Here is a 19,385-nt window from a genome sequence, read left to right as displayed (position 1 = left end):
CACTCAAAAAAACAACAAAAAAATTACCTTCAAATCCACTCAAATTCATTCAAATCATCTCTCCCAAATCATCTCCCCCAATTCCCTCTAAACGAACAGAGCCTTAGTGTCCATATATAAGACTAAAATCCGTACATTCATATTTTAAACAAAAGTCTTCTTGTAAATTCATATTTTAAAAGAAAGAAAACTTATTAAAGGAAATTGAATTATATTAATTATGACAATTGATGTAAGTACGATTATTAATATTTATATTAACTTAGATTATAATTGTAGTTGTCAAGTACATTGTTGAATTTAATGTTACGACATTTGATTAGGGTTCCCATTTATTTTAAATATGAGTAAATGTTACAGTCACTGTTACAGTTATAATATGTATATATATAATAACAGTGATATACATAGCATAACCAGGCAGATCTGTGAGGTAAATTTGTGATGTGTATGGTCATATTTGAGGTGATTGTGTGAGGGTTATAACTAATCTGACTTACCGTAAAAAGAAAGTGGTTCCTATTTTTTTTACTGTACAAATCCTATCATTCATTTAGAAATACAAATGTAAAACAAACTTTATCCGTAGAAATTCTCTAACTTCCTTTTTTAATGTTTGTGGTAAAATGCTGACAGTTAGTTAGTTGAAGAGAGAGTTCCATATAAAGAGTACATGTTTGTCGCTCGAACGCAAGTTGATAAATCAACACTTCAAACCTAGTTTCTTGGGTTCTGATAACTTATATATGGCCACAATTGTTACCTAAAAAAATGACAACAATTTCCATTCAATAAATCGGATTACTTTACTTTCGTAGTTTATTCTTCACCGTGATTAGTTTATTCTTTCCATATTGTAGCCATGGTTAACTCCGAAGCAGTAAGAACTGCAGTTGGAATAATTGGTTTGTTCTCCAAAATCTTACAATTTCATGTTTTTTTTAGTTTGTTTTCCTTTCCCATGAGCAGGTACTTTCTAAATGTTTTTCAAGTGGTCGTTTCATCTGATATAATTACGAAAAACAGAAAAAAGGACATAAAAAGTAACTAATATGGTTATTATTTGTTGCACAGGAAATGTCATTTCTTTTGGTTTATTCATGTCGCCAGTGTAATCTCTCTTTCTATATCCATTCTCAATTGATAATGATGGTGTGGGCATAACAACTGATACTGGAACTGTAATTTGCAGACCTACATTTATTTCGATATTTAAGGCAAAATCAGTACAAAATTTTAGGTCAGATCCATACATGGCAACCATATTGAACTGTGGTGTGTGGGCATTCTATGGACTGCCCTTCGTAACAAAAGATAACACTCTTGTCATCACAATTAATGGATTTGGCTTCTTCCTTGAAATCTTCTACGCTCTCGTCTTCTTTATTTACTCAACCTGGAGCAAGAGGGTGAGCAAAAAATACCAACTTTAAAAATGTAATAATATATTCTTAAGTCCCTAATTAATGGATGTTTTCTAAACAATTTCAGAGGAAGATCTTGCTCATCTTCCTTGGTGAAATCATCTTCCTTGCGTTACTGGTGTTTTTGGTGATGACCTTTGTTCACACCCCCAGCCGAAGAAAGGTGATTGTTGGACCTATCTGCATATTCTTCAACGTCCTTATGTATTTTGCACCCTTGACTGTAATGGTACGTACGTGTAATCATAACTGTGCAAATTTATTTCTTTTCTTAAATATTTATGCATATCTATCATAGTGGTTTGGTTTGGTTATCATCTATTTTTGGTTTCATTTGAAAACCAAAAAAATTAAAAAAAAAAAAATGAACAGAGACAAGTGCTTCGAACCAAGAGCGTGAAATACATGCCTTTCTTACTTTCATTCGCCAACTTCGCCAATGGAATTGTGTGGACAACCTATGCCTTGCTTAAGTGGGATCCATTCATCGTGGTAATTATTATTTTTATGATTCCGTAATGAAAAAGGAAAAGGGTGAGAACTTGAAAAAACTAACTAAAGTTTTTAAATGGCAGATTCCAAATGGTTTGGGAACACTTTCTGGGCTGTTACAGCTCATCCTCTACGTTGTTTTTTATCGAACAACCAACTGGGATGAAGACGACGAACCCGCTAACATCATATGATTTGTGCTTGGAAACTCACAGAAGATACAAAGTCAAGGGACAAAAAGAATAAGAGTTTGTTTCAACATAAAGTTGGAAGTCTTTTTCAGAGCTTCTGACCGTATTTCTGTTTAAGAAAAAGGAAAAAAAAAGTTGTGTTTTTATAACCAAGTTCCCAACAAAACTCCTGGCTCGTATTGAAACATGCATTAATCAATGGTTGTAGTTTTTGAATAACAGCATTGATGTCTGGCAAAGAGCAATGTTGTTGGCTTTAAAGATGTATATGCTCATCTGAGCTCATGGGAATATTTTTTTGGCATGAATAATAGCGGGTGACAGCTGAGAAATTTCAAACATTATGAGTTATACTTCTCAACATTTTTTTAAACCATACTTGTTCTTTGTCATATCAAATTATGTTTTATAGTACTACGCGGAATCTTATATAGGATATATATATATATATATATATAGATAAAAGGTAAAAGAAGCCATATTATTAATCATGAATGCATAAATGTGTGCTATTCTCACTTCTGAATGCACAAATTTAATATAAATCCTGCTCATAAATGAAATTTGTATTAAATGTACATCAAACATAAGCTTAAACTCATCCTATGAATTTGAACCTTATATACATATATAAATCAGACATCAAATCTATTATTAGCACGCCACACAATCCCACCAAATTAGTTTTCAGTAGTATTTTCACAGTTTTCTTTTAGAGTAGTAATACAATGACACGCTTACGTGTCTCTTACATTCATTTGACACGCTCCACGTCAGCGTTTTTGAAAAAAACTTGCAGACTGAGTAAGGGTAAAAGGGGAAAGACCAAAATTTGGGTAAGTTTTCTTTCGAGGTTCGTTCAAACATCCCATTTAGGCCATTTAGGTTTGCTTTCTCTGGCGTATTGTTTTCCATCGTTTTTCATTGGCGCCTTCGATTTCCATTTAAAAAAGCTTGTTCAATCGGCGATTGTGAAGGTTTTTGATAGGTGTGAAGGTTTCGCTCTCAAAATCTTGTGCGTACTCGCTCTGCTTCTTAATCTCGTGGCCAATTCGTTCCAAAAACCTAACCCTAAAACGCCAAAAATCATGCTTTCGCAGGCTCATGTGTAACTCGTCAGCTACGGCTTACCCTCCAGTCTTCTTCCCGCCACCACCGTCCTGGGGTATGCCGTGAACCGGACCAGCGGGGAGTTTACCGTCAAGCTCGGTGGCGCGTGCAAAATCAAGCTCCCGGCGGACAACTACGTTGCCACCTACTCCGACACCATCTCTTGGAAAATCGTGTAGGGGTAAATTGCGGAACTTGACGGAATTAGGGTTCGCGCATTCTTCAAGTGGCGGTCGATCATCGGAATCCGCTCCTCCGCTCCTCCGCTCCTCCGACGACGATATCGTCTTCGAGGTCGGCATGGTGACGGCGAAGTATCCATCGAAGAATTTCGATGATAGCCCCGCGTGCGGGGGCCAACACTCTTCTTGAGGAAAATGTTAGTTTTTTTTTTCGCCTCAGTTTCATCGTGCTTAATATTTACTTTGATTATTAGTTGCACACATATTTAATCGAGTTCTTCAGTTTATTGTTGTTGTAATGTATTGTGAATTTGAATAAAGTTTTGGATGTGGATAGAATGACTGAGAAAGCTCCACTGTTATATGGTTCTTTCATTTTTCATGTCTTGAAATATTCCACGATTGTCTTTTTATGTTACAAAAGCAAAATGTTGACACATGGCCATGAAAAAAAAAGGTACTTTGTTGGTCTCTATTATATAATGAGTCTGATTAGTTGCTTGTAGTGGATGTGCTCATTAGAATTGCAAGCCTACGTTGCCCTTTTTTCTGGGTTTTAGTGTAGTTTATGGGATATAGAATTTCAAATGTCATCATTAAAGTTTTGGAGAATATTAGTACTGGGTTTTTGTTAATATGATTATAAGCATAAAAGTTATTGTTAATGATTTTACTTGGTGTGTAAGATTTGACTACTTTTTTATAGACTGTGCCCTCCTACCAACCATGTTTTTATAGACTGTGTCCTCCTACCAACCATATACTGCACCAATATATTTGATGAAATCTATCCTCAAAAACCACAACATGTTCATAAGCAATAGAGTATAAAACCACATAAGACCTAATATATAACAATTTACTGCACCAAAGAAATGTGATTATTGTTATTGAATTTAACCACTTTTATTGTTGTAGAGAACATCTTTCAGAAATAACCACATAGGACTTAGTAGATAACCACATACTGCACCAATAAATTTGATAAAATCTATCTTAAAAAACACAAACATTTGTTGTTCGTAAGCAATTGAGTAAAATACCACTTAGGCATGAGTACATAAGTATTTACTACACTAATAAATGTGATCATTGATATTGAATTTAACTACTTTATTATTGTTTATTTGTACATAACTACCTTAACAAATAACCACATAACACTTAAGACATAACCACTTACTGGACCAATGCTTGTGAAATCAGTTTTTCACTCACCAATGCTACGAAAATTAACGAAATTTATGACCATTAGGGACCTTATCTTCCATGGATGTGAGATTCAAGAGGTAAGTAGTAGCCATGTTTCTATGTGTCTTCTGCCATCTGGCTTTGGCAAGGCTTTTTTATTGGCTTTGTTTACTTGATATTGGAATATTGCAGAATAGCATATTTGCCTTGCCTTCTAAAGATTGAAGGGTGGAAAATTTTGTTTTTTAGTATGTGCTCACTTCATTTTTCTGGATTTTGTGATGTGCATCATCATTTATTGGCAATTGGGGTTATAAGTATCATTCTTCTTTTTCCTTCTCATCCCACAAACCACATTTTTCCTCCAACCTCAATTAATATATAATTACTTTTTTCTTTTCTAATCAGACAACAAATCTTGTGTATCATCTATATAAAACAATTTTGCATTTTCATTTAATTGTTTCATCTTGCAGGACTCATTCCTCATCCTCATCTTCCTCCTTTGAATCATTGTATTTCCCTGAGGATCCACTTCTTAGTGCTGCATCTCCCCTTAGATTCTCGTGTGTTCCATTTTCTTGGGAACACTTGGCTGGAATTCACAAGAAACAGAATTCCAAAAAGAAGCTGCAGGAGTCAAAAGAAAGAGAATTCCAAATGTGCTCTACTGGCTATTCTTCCCAGCTTTTTTGATGTTGATATGGTGAATACTTTGTTGTCTATATTTTTGGCAAAGGGAAAGTTGAGCTTGGCTTGCAAATTGTTTGAGATTTTCAATAATGCAGGTGTGAGTCCAGTGAGTTATTGTTATAATTCTATCATGAGTTCTTTTGTCAAAAAGGTTTATTTCACTGAGGCTTGGGCTGTTGTGGCTGAAATGGGAGAAAAATTTTATCATACTGATATAGCTACATACAATATGATACTTCAAGGTTTAGGAAAGATGGGACGAGCTAATCTACCTAGTGTCGTTCTTGATTCGTCTTGAAATTCTAGCAGTCTATGAAATTGGAATCTGTAATTTAGTTTTTGCATTATCTGAATTGTGTTGTGATCATAGCTGGTGTACTTCACGATCAATTCTGTTGTATTGTCTTGGCTTCTTAGCTGGCAAATGGCTACTCAATGTTATACATCCTCTGTTTTAAACCCAATTAACCAAAATTTTATGTCCTTGGAACAATTTTGTTCTGATTCAATGTTTTAAAACACTTTATACTTGAAAGTACTTCTTTTAGAATAGATTGGGAGAATTTGATCTGTAAATTAAAGAAACACTATAAACCATCATTCTTTCTATTAAAATTGTTGCATCTATTTCCCCAATCTTTTCATGGGTTTTTGAGGTGTTGTCTACAAATTAAGGAGGGATTATGATCATTATTGCTCATGCAACAATATTAAATTAAATGTGTATATTTGGTTTCGTATTCAGTGAAACCAAACACAAATTTTTATCAACTTTTTTGTATTTAAAATATGAATTTGAAACTACAAACGTCAAACATATAAGAGGTTACATTGACGGTAAGAATAATAAGATTACTATGAATGCATTACTTGAAAAAATAAGATTACTATTGAATTGAATCACTTTTATTGTTGTACAAATCACCTTTCTGAAATAACCACATATGACCTAGTAGATAACCACTTACTGCACCAAAGAAATGTTGTCATTGGGATTGAATTAAACCACTTTTATTGTTGTACAAAACATCGTTTCGAAATAACCACTTAGGACTTAGTAGATAACCACTTACTGCACCGAAAACATTTGGTCATTGGGATTGAATTAAACAACATTAATTGTTGTACAAGAAAACCGCTCTGAAATAACCAACCACTTAGGACTTAGTAGATAACTACTCACTGCACCAAAAAAATGTGGTCATTGGGATTGAATTAAACAACTTTTATTGTTGTACAAAACACTGTTCTGAAATAACCACTTAAGACTTAGTAGGTAACCACTTACTGCACCAAGAGATATGTGGTCATTGAGATTGGATTAAACCACTTTTATTATTGTACAAAACACCGTTATGAAATAACCACATAGGACTTAGGAGATAACCACTTACTGCACCAAAAAGATGTGGTCATTGGGATTGAATTAAACCACTTTTGTTGTTGTACAAAACACCGTTATGAAATAACCACTTAGGACTTAGTAGATAACCACTTACTGCACAAAAAAATTGATAAAATCTCACATAAAAAACCACAACTATTCTTGTTCATAAGCAATTGAGTATATAATCACATAAGCACTACAAAATGTGATCATTGGTATTGAAGTCGATCACTTTCATTCTTGTACACCACAAAAATGTGATCATTGGTATTCTTGTTAAGTTTTGTGAATGGGAAATAAAGGTTTTATTCTTTAAGATAGCACTTGAAATCAGGTTCATCAATTTATTATTGTACAAAATGGCTGTGACAATCAACCACAAATTTTCAGTGTAATAACCACTTATTACAAGAAAAAATCAGAGCAATTAAAATGAAATATAATAAAGTAAAATAAAATAGAATTAAAATAATGAAATCAAATAAGATAAAAGGAGAAATAAAAATAATAATAATATTATGTTAATAAGACGAAATTGGATTACGTCAATACTATTATTTTCGCCTTTTTCTTTAAATTAAGTCTTATTTTTCTGAATTTTAAAGTCACAGAGTGAATTAGAGTATTTTTATTTGTTTTCTAATATTTTTCTATAATATTAATAAAATATTATTTCTTCACTTTAAGCATTTTTATACGAATATTCAAGAAAAAATATAATTTAAAAATTTTATACCACATTTATGATTTAATAAAACAAAAATAGTTTTAATAAAAAACAATATAGTGATTAATTTATATAGATTTTTGAAAAATCAAAATTAATTTATATTTACTTTTAAGAATGTTCTTTTTGATTCTCCTTCATTACTGCTTTTGAAGCAGCTGAATGTTAACTTATTCCTCTTAGTTTTATTTATTCATTTTTCCTTTATAATGGTAGATATATAATGGCAGTAACTTTTTCCCTTTAATAAAAAGAAAATTACAGTGAGTGAAACAACTTATTTTACGTAGAAGCTTTGGATTACATAACAGTAACTCATAAATCACCTAATGCAGTACTATATTTCAATAAACATAACTGGTTGATTACATAACAGTAACACTGTTTAAATGTCTAAATGTCTAATACTTGGGAACACCCCATTACAATATCTTTGTTTCTTTACAACATTTTCTTTCAAATTCCTCAGCAAGACCACGGCTTTCATGCAGACAAATTAGTGATCCTTTTAGAAAATATGAGCTTTAAAAATACCATCCTTCTTGCTAATAAGTTCAAATACACAAACATCTCCTGCTTTCAATTCATTTTCTGTCAAAAACGCCAGCACCGAAACTATGACGACCAAAATAACTTTTTATTAAATAACAACTTTACTTTCCACTATCTTTCCCCACGCTGCAGCACCGCACACTTCTTACCAATAATGCCTTCCAAATCTGGTATGCACTGCATAAGATATATTTTTATAGCAAGAGTTTGAATGTAGAGCAGAGAACCGAAGACTAAATCAACATGTGCTTCATGTTTAAGATTTACCCACCAGCCGATATTCCATCTCATGAGAAGGTTTGATGAAAACAGTGAAAAAGGGATTGCATGAAACGAAATTACATAAATAAAATAAAATAATAAATTAATTTTAAGATACGTACTCAAATTCACCATGAACATGTGTGTACACTCAAATTATAAAAATATTTTACTCATCATGCTTCTTTTTAGAAAAGTTTTGGGTAATTGATGTGATATGAACACACAATCAAATCAAGTACACGTAACATGCAAGAGAGAATCCAATCAAGTACTTATCAGAGCTTGTAAAATGTACTTAGAAGCATTCAGAGGCAGGGTATGAAGCAACTTGTATAGGCCACCACCACTAATTCAAAAAGAAATAATTAGAAACAAAAAGTTTAACATGAATAATGCCAAAAGTAACACTAACAATTGCCTACATAAACTAAACAACATAAAACTATAAACAAAGGAAAACCTGACCACTGAGTGAAAAAATTTCCAAAAATTTTAGAATACTATTTTCACTCTCCAAAACTTCTGAGATTTATAATTTGGTAACCGGGTAAGAATAAAACCTCAGTCATTATTTTAATAAAACCATATACAATTATATTCTATAATCCTCATCATCATTATATAGAAAAACATTATGACCTAATATAAATATGAGCAGAAAAAATTCGAAGTAGTTCCTCATATGTTTTTGGTGATCTTTAATATAAATATTTAGTATCCAGATTAAAGGTGATAGAGACTGATTACAGGCAGCATAAAAACACTTGAGGAACTGCATGCATGTTTAAATTACCATCAGTGATCCACATCTCAGCAAACCATCACCATAAACCACAATACAAGCAACTAATAGTAGCTTCTGCATCTAAGTTTGTTGTATAAATATACCAAAAAATTTATTCAAAGAACTACGATTATACTCAGTCACACACTTTCAGAAAGACTATAAGAAATGTACATCCTTCGGCAGAATGGTATATTTGGTCATGAAAGTGTAGTGTGATTCCAAGTCGGCATGACCATTTCTAACTGATCTACAAAAGCCCTTAGGAACTATTCAGATTTACACATTATATCAGAAGCTCTCTATATGCCAAAGAATAGTAGGATTCCATTAGTCTACCTTAGATTTATATCTTTTCATGACAACCCACATAAAGTTCTTCCTTATTACAACTTCCAATTTGTCACTAAAGCTCTTGGTTCAAATGATATGATTATTACAAAACTATGAAGAACACAATCATTCTCCTGTTGATGATAAACACAAGGTAACGAGCTAAGTCTTAATCTAAAGGGAAAAAATGAAGAGTTGTTATCATAGAATAATTCACATTCCAATCCAAATTACTGCTAACAAGCAACATTTATGATTTCAATAACCCAGTGTCCCAACATTCAACCAACTAAAGATGATAAACTATGCAGAAAACTTTGGAAAAAACTAGTATGTATACATTAAGGTTGAACTTGTCATTAGAGTGATCCAAACATGTTACTAGAGTGATACATTAAAAACACATGCAATCAACTAAAGTATAAACTTACTTATTGAGAAGAAAACTTAGAAATCCATGTAGGAAGCAGACAAGGTGTGTTGTTCAAAGCATCCTACGATGTTTCCTTAGAAATCCTTGACAATATTTTTCTTACTCCAACCAGGCTCTTCAAATATTAATCTCTGCATATTGCTTATCCGTTATGTATATATCTAAATATTAATCATAAGTGCCAAGGAGACAAAGACATTCAACCTTTCTTTGGCAAACCATGCACAAACATATGGGTTATGCAATGCTCATCCTTGAGTTTCTCTTAAAATATTGTTAACTTTTTCATATACTGAAATTGTGTGTAGCACTTACCTCTTCAAATAGCCTTTAGAAAGAAATATAGTATAATCTACTCTTTGGCATGCTTATCTGATCATATATAACTCATTTAAACACAATCCGATACTATAATATTTGAAAATACAACAATTTGAACTACAATTATTGATTCGAAAAACAAAAATATTGCGATACCTTCGAAAGATGATGACAGAGTATGGTAAGTGAGAAAGCATGCTTCCAATTCCTTTTCATTGTTTCGACTTGGGACAATATAAATTGGGTACCTATTCAATGATGAAAACTCAGTATAACATTTATGTACCATGGAAATTAACAAAGGCTAATCATATGATAGAAAGTAACATAAACAAGATAAGATGAACTTTGCAATGAGATCAACCACATTATCACATTTAGAATGGTTTCCATACATAATCCAGCATATACTTCCAATATGAATCATGCATTATTCTTCTTCCAACCTATCAATCAAGGCATACAAGATTAAGGGTACAAATTAGAATGAATAATTGAGAAAAATGTAGATCATTTTTATATATAATAGACTTCAAAGTAGCCACAACTGCCTCTTTTGTTGACTTTGTTAATTTAGACATGGTCTTGCTCTATAGCATTTGCTCTTCTTCCATGTGGAGGATACATGTAGTAAGCAAGCAACAAATCAATAATTACATCATATCTAAATTTTATATGCAATTTGTTTTAGAAGAATTAGAATTGACATGGGTATAATGAGGTATTAAGTTGTTCTGTAAGACACAGTAAAATATCTATAATCTCCATCATCCAAAGTTACAAATAGTTAGTTTATGAGTGCACCTTCTCCGGGAACTTCTCACGGTTCATTGATGCTTCAAAATAGTCTCCAAAATCTGTGTAAAATCTTCCCACTGCAAAACATCACAAATATTTGACGCCCGAAAAACATAACTAGTGACAATATACCAAAATTTCTTTATCAAATGCTACCTAAACCCTAGGTATTTTTAACATACAAGACAAATCAGCATCACCAAAAGAAGAAATAGAGAAAATAAAAATAACCAACTTGATATTCGATGATAATTCGAGAAAACAGGGCAAGAATTTGAAGAAGCACATAGAACGGGCTTGGAGCATTCCAATTCGAACAATATGCGTGCATCCTCAGTCTGGTGGACAAAAACCTTCTCCTTCGCAACCATAAAAAAGTGGTCACTAGGCGCATTGAACTTGACCAGAGTAAGTTCCTTGTTGAGGCGCAAGCATCAGTTGCAGCGGCCGCGGACGAAATTGACGACGGCAAGGCAGTTGTCACGGGCAACGGTGATGGCGTGTTGATTGGACGAATGTAGGGCGAGGTCGTTGATAGCAGCATTGCGGTGGACGGAGACCATGGTAAAAGCCTTCCGCGCTCCACACCGATCATCTACTTTGACTTCGCTGGTTCAAACTTTTCCGATCAGGTCCAGTCTCCGGTTAAGTGGCAGTCATGAAGTCCTCCCTTTTTTTTTCTTTCTCGCATTCTCTCTCAACCCTAACCCTAGCACGCACACGAAGAGTTCCTCTTTCAAAATCAAATGGGCGACCTGACAAATTCAAATCTGAGAGAGGACCCTAATGCAGCAGCTCCCTTCATTGAAACGCACAGTTTCATTTATTCTTTTACCAAACCAGCGCATGCAAATGACAAATTTACCCTTGATGACATTGACAGTGAATGGACCCCACTGCGTGTCAAATGAATGTCATTTACTTAAACCGTGTCAAAGAATCATTTTTCTTTCTTTTATAGCACTTGAAACACTCCCCCAGTATTTTGGTTATACCATCGAGGAAGGAAAAAAAAAGTAATATATTACTGTATTAAAATTAGGAATTCTCGTGTCGTTTAAATTAATTTACTTTAATATTAATCTTTTTTTTAAATATATGTTCAATTTAATTATGATAACTAAAATCAACAGGTTAAATTAGAGTATAAATACACTAATTACATCAAAGGGGCAGTATTTCATAGTTTATTTCAGGTAGATAAAAACGGCTTTTTTTTTTTACAAATTTTGATGCATCTATAGTTTTCTCAATTTGATTTGCATATTATGAGTATATATATAACAGGTTTTTCTTCTCTATAAATGAATGAATCATCCTCTGTTACTAGACGAATTGAATATAGATAAAAAATAATCACTAACAATCATCTAATTCCACAACAATCATCTAGTTTATGATTTGTATGAATGATTGATTAGCTTGTATTTTTTATTGTTAGTTTCACTAGTATTTCATAGTTCATAACATATTTTTCTTAATAGTAACTCAAATTAATATGTCAAATTGTTTAATAGAATATATTAAATTTCATCAAACTGTTAAAAAGAAAAACAAATTTATATTGATATATTAAAGATAAAAAATCAACAAAAACAAAAATGATTATTTATAAAGAATATTATTTCATTCGTGATCAATTCAATAAATTTGTTCTGATCTAGTTGTCTGAATATTGAGAGACACAAGGAAAATTGGAAAAAGGAAGAACTTCGAAGAACGCAGGGGAGTTTTAAGTATAACTTCTCTTTTCTCTACACTTTCTTTATGTATTTGAAGATAACTCTTATTATTGTGAGCAACTAATCTTTCCTTTTTGAACTTAAAGTAATTCATTTAACTTATAATCCTTTGGATATAGATATGATATCCTATTAATAATGGTTTTTTATTCTATTTTTAACATTAAAGTGACTTGATTACTCATTATTTAATTTGTTTTTAGATTCTATATTTTTTATCAGCAAATAGATTGTGATTGTAAAGCATTTTTTTAACATATTCAAATCAAATAAGATTAATTTCAAAGATTAGGAATAGATTTGTAGTTATTAATTGAACAAGTTCTTAAAATTAATGCAATGCACTAATACACTGTGTGTCACATGTAAGTATTCAGTACATATTTTAGGATAAGATTAACTTACTGATACTTATCATTAAAGTTCAAAATATATGAAACATATACTTTTACAATGAGAATACTTTATAACTTAAAATGACACAATCCACCAAAGTTTCGTCTTGCCGAAGGCGAATCTGAAGCAGAACATTACCAGAAATCATCATGGTTGATGGTCGGAGGTCGTAGAGTAAAAAGTGTCTTACATTTGCGGGAAGAAGAACATGCAAAATATGAAAAATGGTATACCAAAAACCAAAAAGTAAAAACATGGGTATTGATGTTTCCGAGGCCAAAAATCATGAAAAGATATCTTCACTTACCTTTGACATTGTAAATGTTTTGTAAAAAACATTCTATGATAGAAGTGATGGATTACATGTGTTTGTTCAAAATCAAAGAGTACTCAATGCATAACAAAATAATAGAACCTTTACTGAAGTAGTCATGAAGGAGCTTCATGATGTAAAGTCATATCAAAAGTCAATTGATAACTTGAGGGTACATATATTTCAGAATGAACTAGATAATGATTTTGACCAAGTTCATGAATAAATAAGCTCAAGCAACAGTTGAGATCTTAGTATGGATGTAGGATATCCAGGGTTTACCAAGAGGATTACTTGGACAAAATTCTTTCTAAATTTGACATGGAAAAGGTAAAACCTATTACAATACCCATTGCAACTCATTTCCAAGTTATCATCAACCCAATTTTCAGATTGATGATGATAAGGAAAAAACTGTCACGGATACCATATGCTAGTGTCATTAGAAGCATAGTGTAAATTATGATCCGGATTTAGCTGAGTTAAGTTCATATGCAGATATTTATTAGGGACCAAAACCTTAAGGCTTGTGTACAGTACATTTGTTTAAGGAAATTGACCAATCAGAGTTTTATTGATTTAAATCAAACTCGGGAGACTTGACACGAGGAGATCAATGAAAAGGTATATTTTTACTTATTTGCGAATGCAATTAATTGAAAAACGCCATACTACACACTCTGCACATTCAACCACAGAGGACAAAGTACGTAACTGTCATAGAGGCGACTTTGTGGATTAAAGAGATTATCAATGTACTAGAAGTTGAGCATAAACATTGAAGTGCTATCCACTTGTGCAAGAACTGTATGTACCTTGAGCATACAAAACACAATGACATTACATTCCATTTTATTAGAGATGTAATCGATGATGAATCTTTAAAGTGGTAAAAATTCACACATTTGATAATCAAGCATGTATGATTACCAAAATAATTCATTGATGAAATTCAAGATGCGCCTTGACAAACTAAATATAAAGTCAGTTGGTGCTGATAGGAATAGAAGAAGTTGGCGAGGATTGGAAAACTTTGAGGTGGTACATCAAGGTGAAAAGTTTAGAGTATGGTTGGCATCAATTGTATTTCAAAGGTCGAACAATGGTGGAAGAAGGTAGTTTTCTTTTATTCATGCAAAAACTCATATTGCCTACGTAGAAACTCATTTTGCTTGAGTGAAAATTCAAGTTTTTTGTATACTTTTCTCTGATAATTATAACAAAAAGGAAGAATGCAATGGTTCTTTAACCTATTAAGAGATTTTTCTTTCAGAAGAACTTGTATTCAAGTGATCAAAGAGGTTTTACTTCTGGTTTAACAAAAGCAAGTATTGGTTTCAAAGCAAATGGATCCAACTTAATATCATCAATTATGATTGCGAGTATGTGATAGTATAATGAAGATCCTGCAAGTTACAAGTCAAATCCGGCAACATTGCCAAGCAGAAAGTAATACTCATACCCACAGAACCCAAACCAATGTGGGGAAAAAAGGTAAAAGAAAATCAGAGGTACAGTTTTACACACCCAACATATTGACATGTCACCAGCTCCTCCTACCTGTACCCCTTACTGTGTATTTGTCTCATCTAGTATCCAAATACTGCTTTCTCACTATAGATACAAATTGATTCTTCAAATAGTGAAAAATCACTATAACCAAATTGTCTGCAAGACTAATGAATAAACCTTCAAGGCCCTCTATGCTTGCGGAAGCAAAAACAACCCTGTTGCTGATCATGAGGGATCATACCTCCACCTTTGGTTGTGTCAATGGCTTCCAGCATGGAAACTACCTCATCCATCTCCGGTCGCTTATCTGGAGTGGCATCCCAGCATTTCTTCATGACATTTGCCAGAGAACTTGGGCAACATCTTGGCATTTCTGGTCTCAAATTCTAAAATTCCAACAGAACATAATAATCATAATGGATCCATAAACACAGAACAGTGATAAACAGTCACTGCTGAAGTGAGGAAATCAATCAAAACAGAGAAGAAAATATACCTGTCGAACAACGGCTGATGTAATCTCTGAGAAACTTAGGTCAGGATATGGCATGTCACAACAATATATTTCCCATAAACAGATGCCGAAACTGTACACATCACATTTCCTGTTATAGGGGTTGCCATTTAAAACCTGTACACCATCCCCGATGGGAAAACAAAAGTAAATATTCAATTACAAAGATTTTTCTCTGTGATCAATTAAATATTTTTTTCTCGTCTTTTTCTTCTCTTATTCACAGTTTCACAGTATATGATGCCACATGAAAGTCGTCATTTACCCTCATTGAATAGCTCTAATCTTGAAATGAAAATTGGAAACACCTATCCTCACTTGGATGAAATATTGGGACAGGATATGCTAATTCCCCATAACATGAAATATATTGGTACACAGCATGCCTTTTTGAACTAAGGCTTCCGATGTGTCACAAATACTAGTACAATAATATCTAATTTGTAAAGGATTGTTCAGGTATTGACTACTCACCTCTGGAGCCATATAACCAAGAGTACCAGTCTCCCCAGTCATATCGTTAGGATTTGATGCCTCAACACGTGCAACCCCAAAATCAGCAATTTTAACTGTGCGTGTCTTGTCCAACAGCATGTTTTCTGTCTTCACATCTCTATGGACAATCTTCTGAGAGTGAAGATAACTCAGCCTGTAAAACCAAGTGAATTCAGGTTGAGTAGTTGCACACAAAAATTACGATAATTATTGGCTCAACCGCTAAACAAGGTGGAAAAAATAGATACCCTCTTGCAAGATCAAGTGCCAGCTGAATGACAATCTTAAAAGCTAGCTTCCTCCTCCTGTTCTTTATTAGGTATGATTTCAGATTTCCTCCAGCAAGATACTCCACAACAACACAACAGAAATTGCTTGGCATGCCAATCAGACCATTATCAGTTTGTATCTGCAATTCTGAAGACCCCATTGTTGCCCCTATAAACTGAACATGGAATGTAAATGGTTAAAAAATATTGGGTAGAAAAATGTTTGCAGAAACATGTACAATGCCCTTTGGGAAAAGAGAAAAACAAATCATCTGCAAATATCTAAAGATTGAACAAGAAAGTGTCATGATGAGAAACCAAAACAAGCATTAGGGGGGCAAGAAGCTCATGCTCCACACCTAAATGCATCTTCTGTACCAGATGCGTAGGACAAATGGACAAAGTCCAGACTTGGGTGCCCCAACATACTGAATGAATTAAATTGAATCTAATGAAGATACAAGGTATCTTTCCTTGAGTTAGAAAAATTTGAAGTTCATTTTGAGGAGAACGTGTAATAGACAGATAAACTTTTCCGAAGAAAAGGTTGCCCATAAACAATAGAAACCGGAAGACTAGAAGTTTCATTGAAAGTAAATTTCAAAAATGCTGGCAGGCTGTCAAAACTTTATCTAAAATCTTTATGCAACAGAAACATGGATGCTGAACCAAATGGAAAAAGTCTATTCACATTTATTTTCACCCTCCATTGTGAAAAAGACTAGTTCGAGTTCAGAACACAGTAAATTTTCTATAATTAACATAGAATAAGCAGATGTCAAAACTGACTCCATTCTACGTGAAGATATTAGTATTCAATTTTAGATCAACAGAGTATAAAACAGATTAACAAGCTATAAACTAAGAGCCCCATACTTCAGCTAGAAAGGTTGTAGTTAAATTGTGTGTTCTATAATCAACTCATAAAGGATAGGCAATGTTACTGTCAACAGAGATCTCCTCAAAACTGCTTTTTAAAAAATGAAAATAATAAACTCCAAATATGTTGAAGTGCACTCAAGTAGAGATTATATTAAAACTTCTGGAATTCAAGCACTGTATCCCCGTTAATAAGGTTAGTATAATATGAGAATAATGCCACAAGTTAATGCAAGCAGTGTACCTCTGAATATTCTTTACCACCAATATCAGATTATAGACAGAGAAACAATATGAAAGAAAAACATATCTAGGACAGTTAAGCTCATATGTTGTGAAGAAACTTCAATTTTATACGAATAGTATATTTTCAGCTCCATATTATACTTGTATTTCTCATATTTCAGTATTTTTCCAATAAAGGTACAGTAGGCTAAATGCATACCTCATGTTCTTAAAACAAAGTGCATGGAAATTTCAAACAACAAGGATAATAGTAGTGGCCCTCATCCACACAAAAGCAAGTCCTTGTACAATTTCAAGCAAATTCTAGTTGAATGTAATGGAAGGAGAATATAGAAAGAAGGTGGAAAAGTGGGAAGATATAATTAAGAAGGAAATCCCTGAAACATGAAACCAGCAAAAATCTTGGTATCCTTGAGAATTAAAAGATTTTTATCAGAATACCTATCCACTTGAATACCTTGTATGACATTATTAATTCATTACATTTAAGTATGCTAAGGCATATTTAAAAAGGAGGACTGATTTGCATTCTATTGAAAATGAACGCTCACCTGATAACACAAATTCATAGGACCTAATATGGCAGAAAATTCTATGTTTGGATGGATCCCTCCACCCAAATAAAATCAAATAATATTAGCATACACAATTATGAAATAACAAGCTCAACATGTTATGATGACAATTGCACAAACAAGAATACACTGACGACAAAGAAATTAAAATCAACCTTTGTGACATTGGGATGATCAAGTTTATGCCAAACAACAACTTCCTGTGTAAAAGCTGCTCTCAGGGAGGCAATTTCTGCTTCTGTCCTTTGTCCTTCCTCACCCCAGTCCAACAATTTCACTGAACATTAAGTAACCACAATAACTAGGATCAGTAAAGGCAGAAAAAGGAAACACAAATTCTACTCAAAGAAGAAATAATCACTGAAACAAAAAACACCATGTTTATTCATTCTCCACACCAGAAAACCAAATCCACAATGGGGTCACTTAGAATTCTACATCACTAAAAGCCCAATCCCAAATTTTACTATTATTCCCGTAAATTCAACTCCACACTAAACCATTCTAAAAGTCAACTCTTTTCCAGAAAATCCTGCGAGCAAGGGAATTAATTCATTAACTGGAGTAATTTGCTACAAGTAATAATTTTGAAGATGAAACTAAGAGCTTTTAGAATTTCATCCATGGGTGTTTATTCATACAAATTAAACAGTTAACCCACTTGTTGAAACTAAAAATGATAATAACTTGAAGATCGCTAAAAAGGACATATGTGTAAATAAATTCCTCCCAGTTGAAGTTTGGTGATTGGGAGATTAGACATCTGAATCTGATAAGTAAAAATGGATCAGTTGAAAGGAACAACTAACCAGCAACATCTTGAGTATCATAAACACCACGATGAACAGTGCCAAAAGTGCCACGAGCTATGACACTTTTGATGATGAGTTTAGAAGGATCAATCTCCCAGTCCTGCTTTTGCTTCTTGAGACTTAGCCTAGCAGAGGCGGGTCTGAATTTGGGAGAGGCAGTGGCACTGGTGTGAACATGAACCTGATCAGCATCTTCGTCCTCATCAGAACGCTTTTTCTTATCTATGGTGAGCACCTTGTTGAGGTGCCTCTCCAACTGTTCATCTATGCTCTTCAGATCAATCTGATCCGCCCTCACAAACCCATCACTGCTTTCCTTCATCTTCTTCTTTTTCTGTGCCTCCCACACAATTAACAAAAAGAAGAAAAGAGGGAGAGAATTATGGGTCTAAGATGTTTCAGTTGTTGTTGGTGTGTTGCCTGATGATGGTGGTGGTGTTGATGATCTTGTTCTTCTTCTTCTTGCTCTTTCTCTTTCTCTCATCCATGTGGCCACATGGAACTGTCTGCTCATAACGTGTCTCTCTGACCCACTTTTAATAATAATAATAATAATAATAATTCACTCTTTTTTTTTATAATAAAAACAATAACTGTTATGTATTTTTTTTCTCTCTCTTTTACTCGTCACAGTCGGCTTCCTTACAGGGACAATAATAGGAGAGTGAAAGTAAAGTAACATAAGTAAGTAACCATTAAAGTAAAAGAAAATAAGATTAACTCATTTTAATCTTATGTTCAAATAACAAA

At 33.2% G+C, this 19,385-nt stretch overlaps 2 protein-coding genes, 1 long non-coding RNA gene and 1 pseudogene across 4 annotated transcripts; 2 read left to right on the top strand and 2 right to left on the bottom strand.

The window, feature by feature from the left end:
* The first annotated feature begins 862 nt into the window (after positions 1–862).
* LOC148206942 (bidirectional sugar transporter SWEET5-like) lies at positions 863–2,110 on the top strand. The gene is made up of 6 exons (XM_088115265.1): positions 863–905; positions 1,075–1,111; positions 1,193–1,409; positions 1,492–1,653; positions 1,797–1,916; positions 2,000–2,110. Exons 1-6 carry the CDS (start codon positions 863–865, stop codon positions 2,108–2,110), a joined length of 690 nt encoding a protein of 229 aa, XP_087971391.1.
* Positions 2,111–2,820: 710 nt separating this feature from the next.
* Positions 2,821–3,591, top strand: LOC148206941 (uncharacterized; annotated as a pseudogene).
* Positions 3,592–7,719: 4,128 nt separating this feature from the next.
* LOC148206940 (uncharacterized) lies at positions 7,720–11,677 on the bottom strand. 2 transcript variants are annotated; one of them, XR_015783815.1, is made up of 4 exons: positions 10,889–11,677; positions 10,241–10,332; positions 9,762–10,135; positions 7,720–8,126 (listed from the first exon to the last, which is right to left on the bottom strand). It is a non-coding gene; the product is annotated as an uncharacterized LOC148206940 (long non-coding RNA). The 2 variants fall into 2 exon arrangements; XR_015783814.1 differs by having other exon boundaries at positions 9,762–9,894; positions 10,889–11,672.
* Positions 11,678–14,680: 3,003 nt separating this feature from the next.
* Positions 14,681–19,152, bottom strand: LOC148206939 (serine/threonine-protein kinase 52-like). The gene is made up of 6 exons (XM_088104996.1): positions 18,633–19,152; positions 17,979–18,100; positions 16,103–16,299; positions 15,834–16,008; positions 15,342–15,476; positions 14,681–15,231 (listed from the first exon to the last, which is right to left on the bottom strand). The coding sequence occupies exons 1-6, from the start codon at positions 18,955–18,957 to the stop codon at positions 15,025–15,027; spliced, it is 1,161 nt and encodes a 386-aa protein (XP_087961122.1). The 5' UTR covers positions 18,958–19,152; the 3' UTR covers positions 14,681–15,024.
* Positions 19,153–19,385: the final 233 nt, after the last annotated feature.

Source organism: Vigna umbellata, chromosome 1, assembly GCF_029865625.1.
Source record: "Vigna umbellata cultivar VRB3 chromosome 1, Vumbellata_1.0, whole genome shotgun sequence".
In the NCBI taxonomy this organism is placed as follows: Eukaryota; Viridiplantae; Streptophyta; class Magnoliopsida; order Fabales; family Fabaceae; genus Vigna; species Vigna umbellata.
The sequence above is the reverse complement of the archived record's forward strand: the minus strand, read 5'-3'. Positions and strand labels throughout refer to the sequence as shown.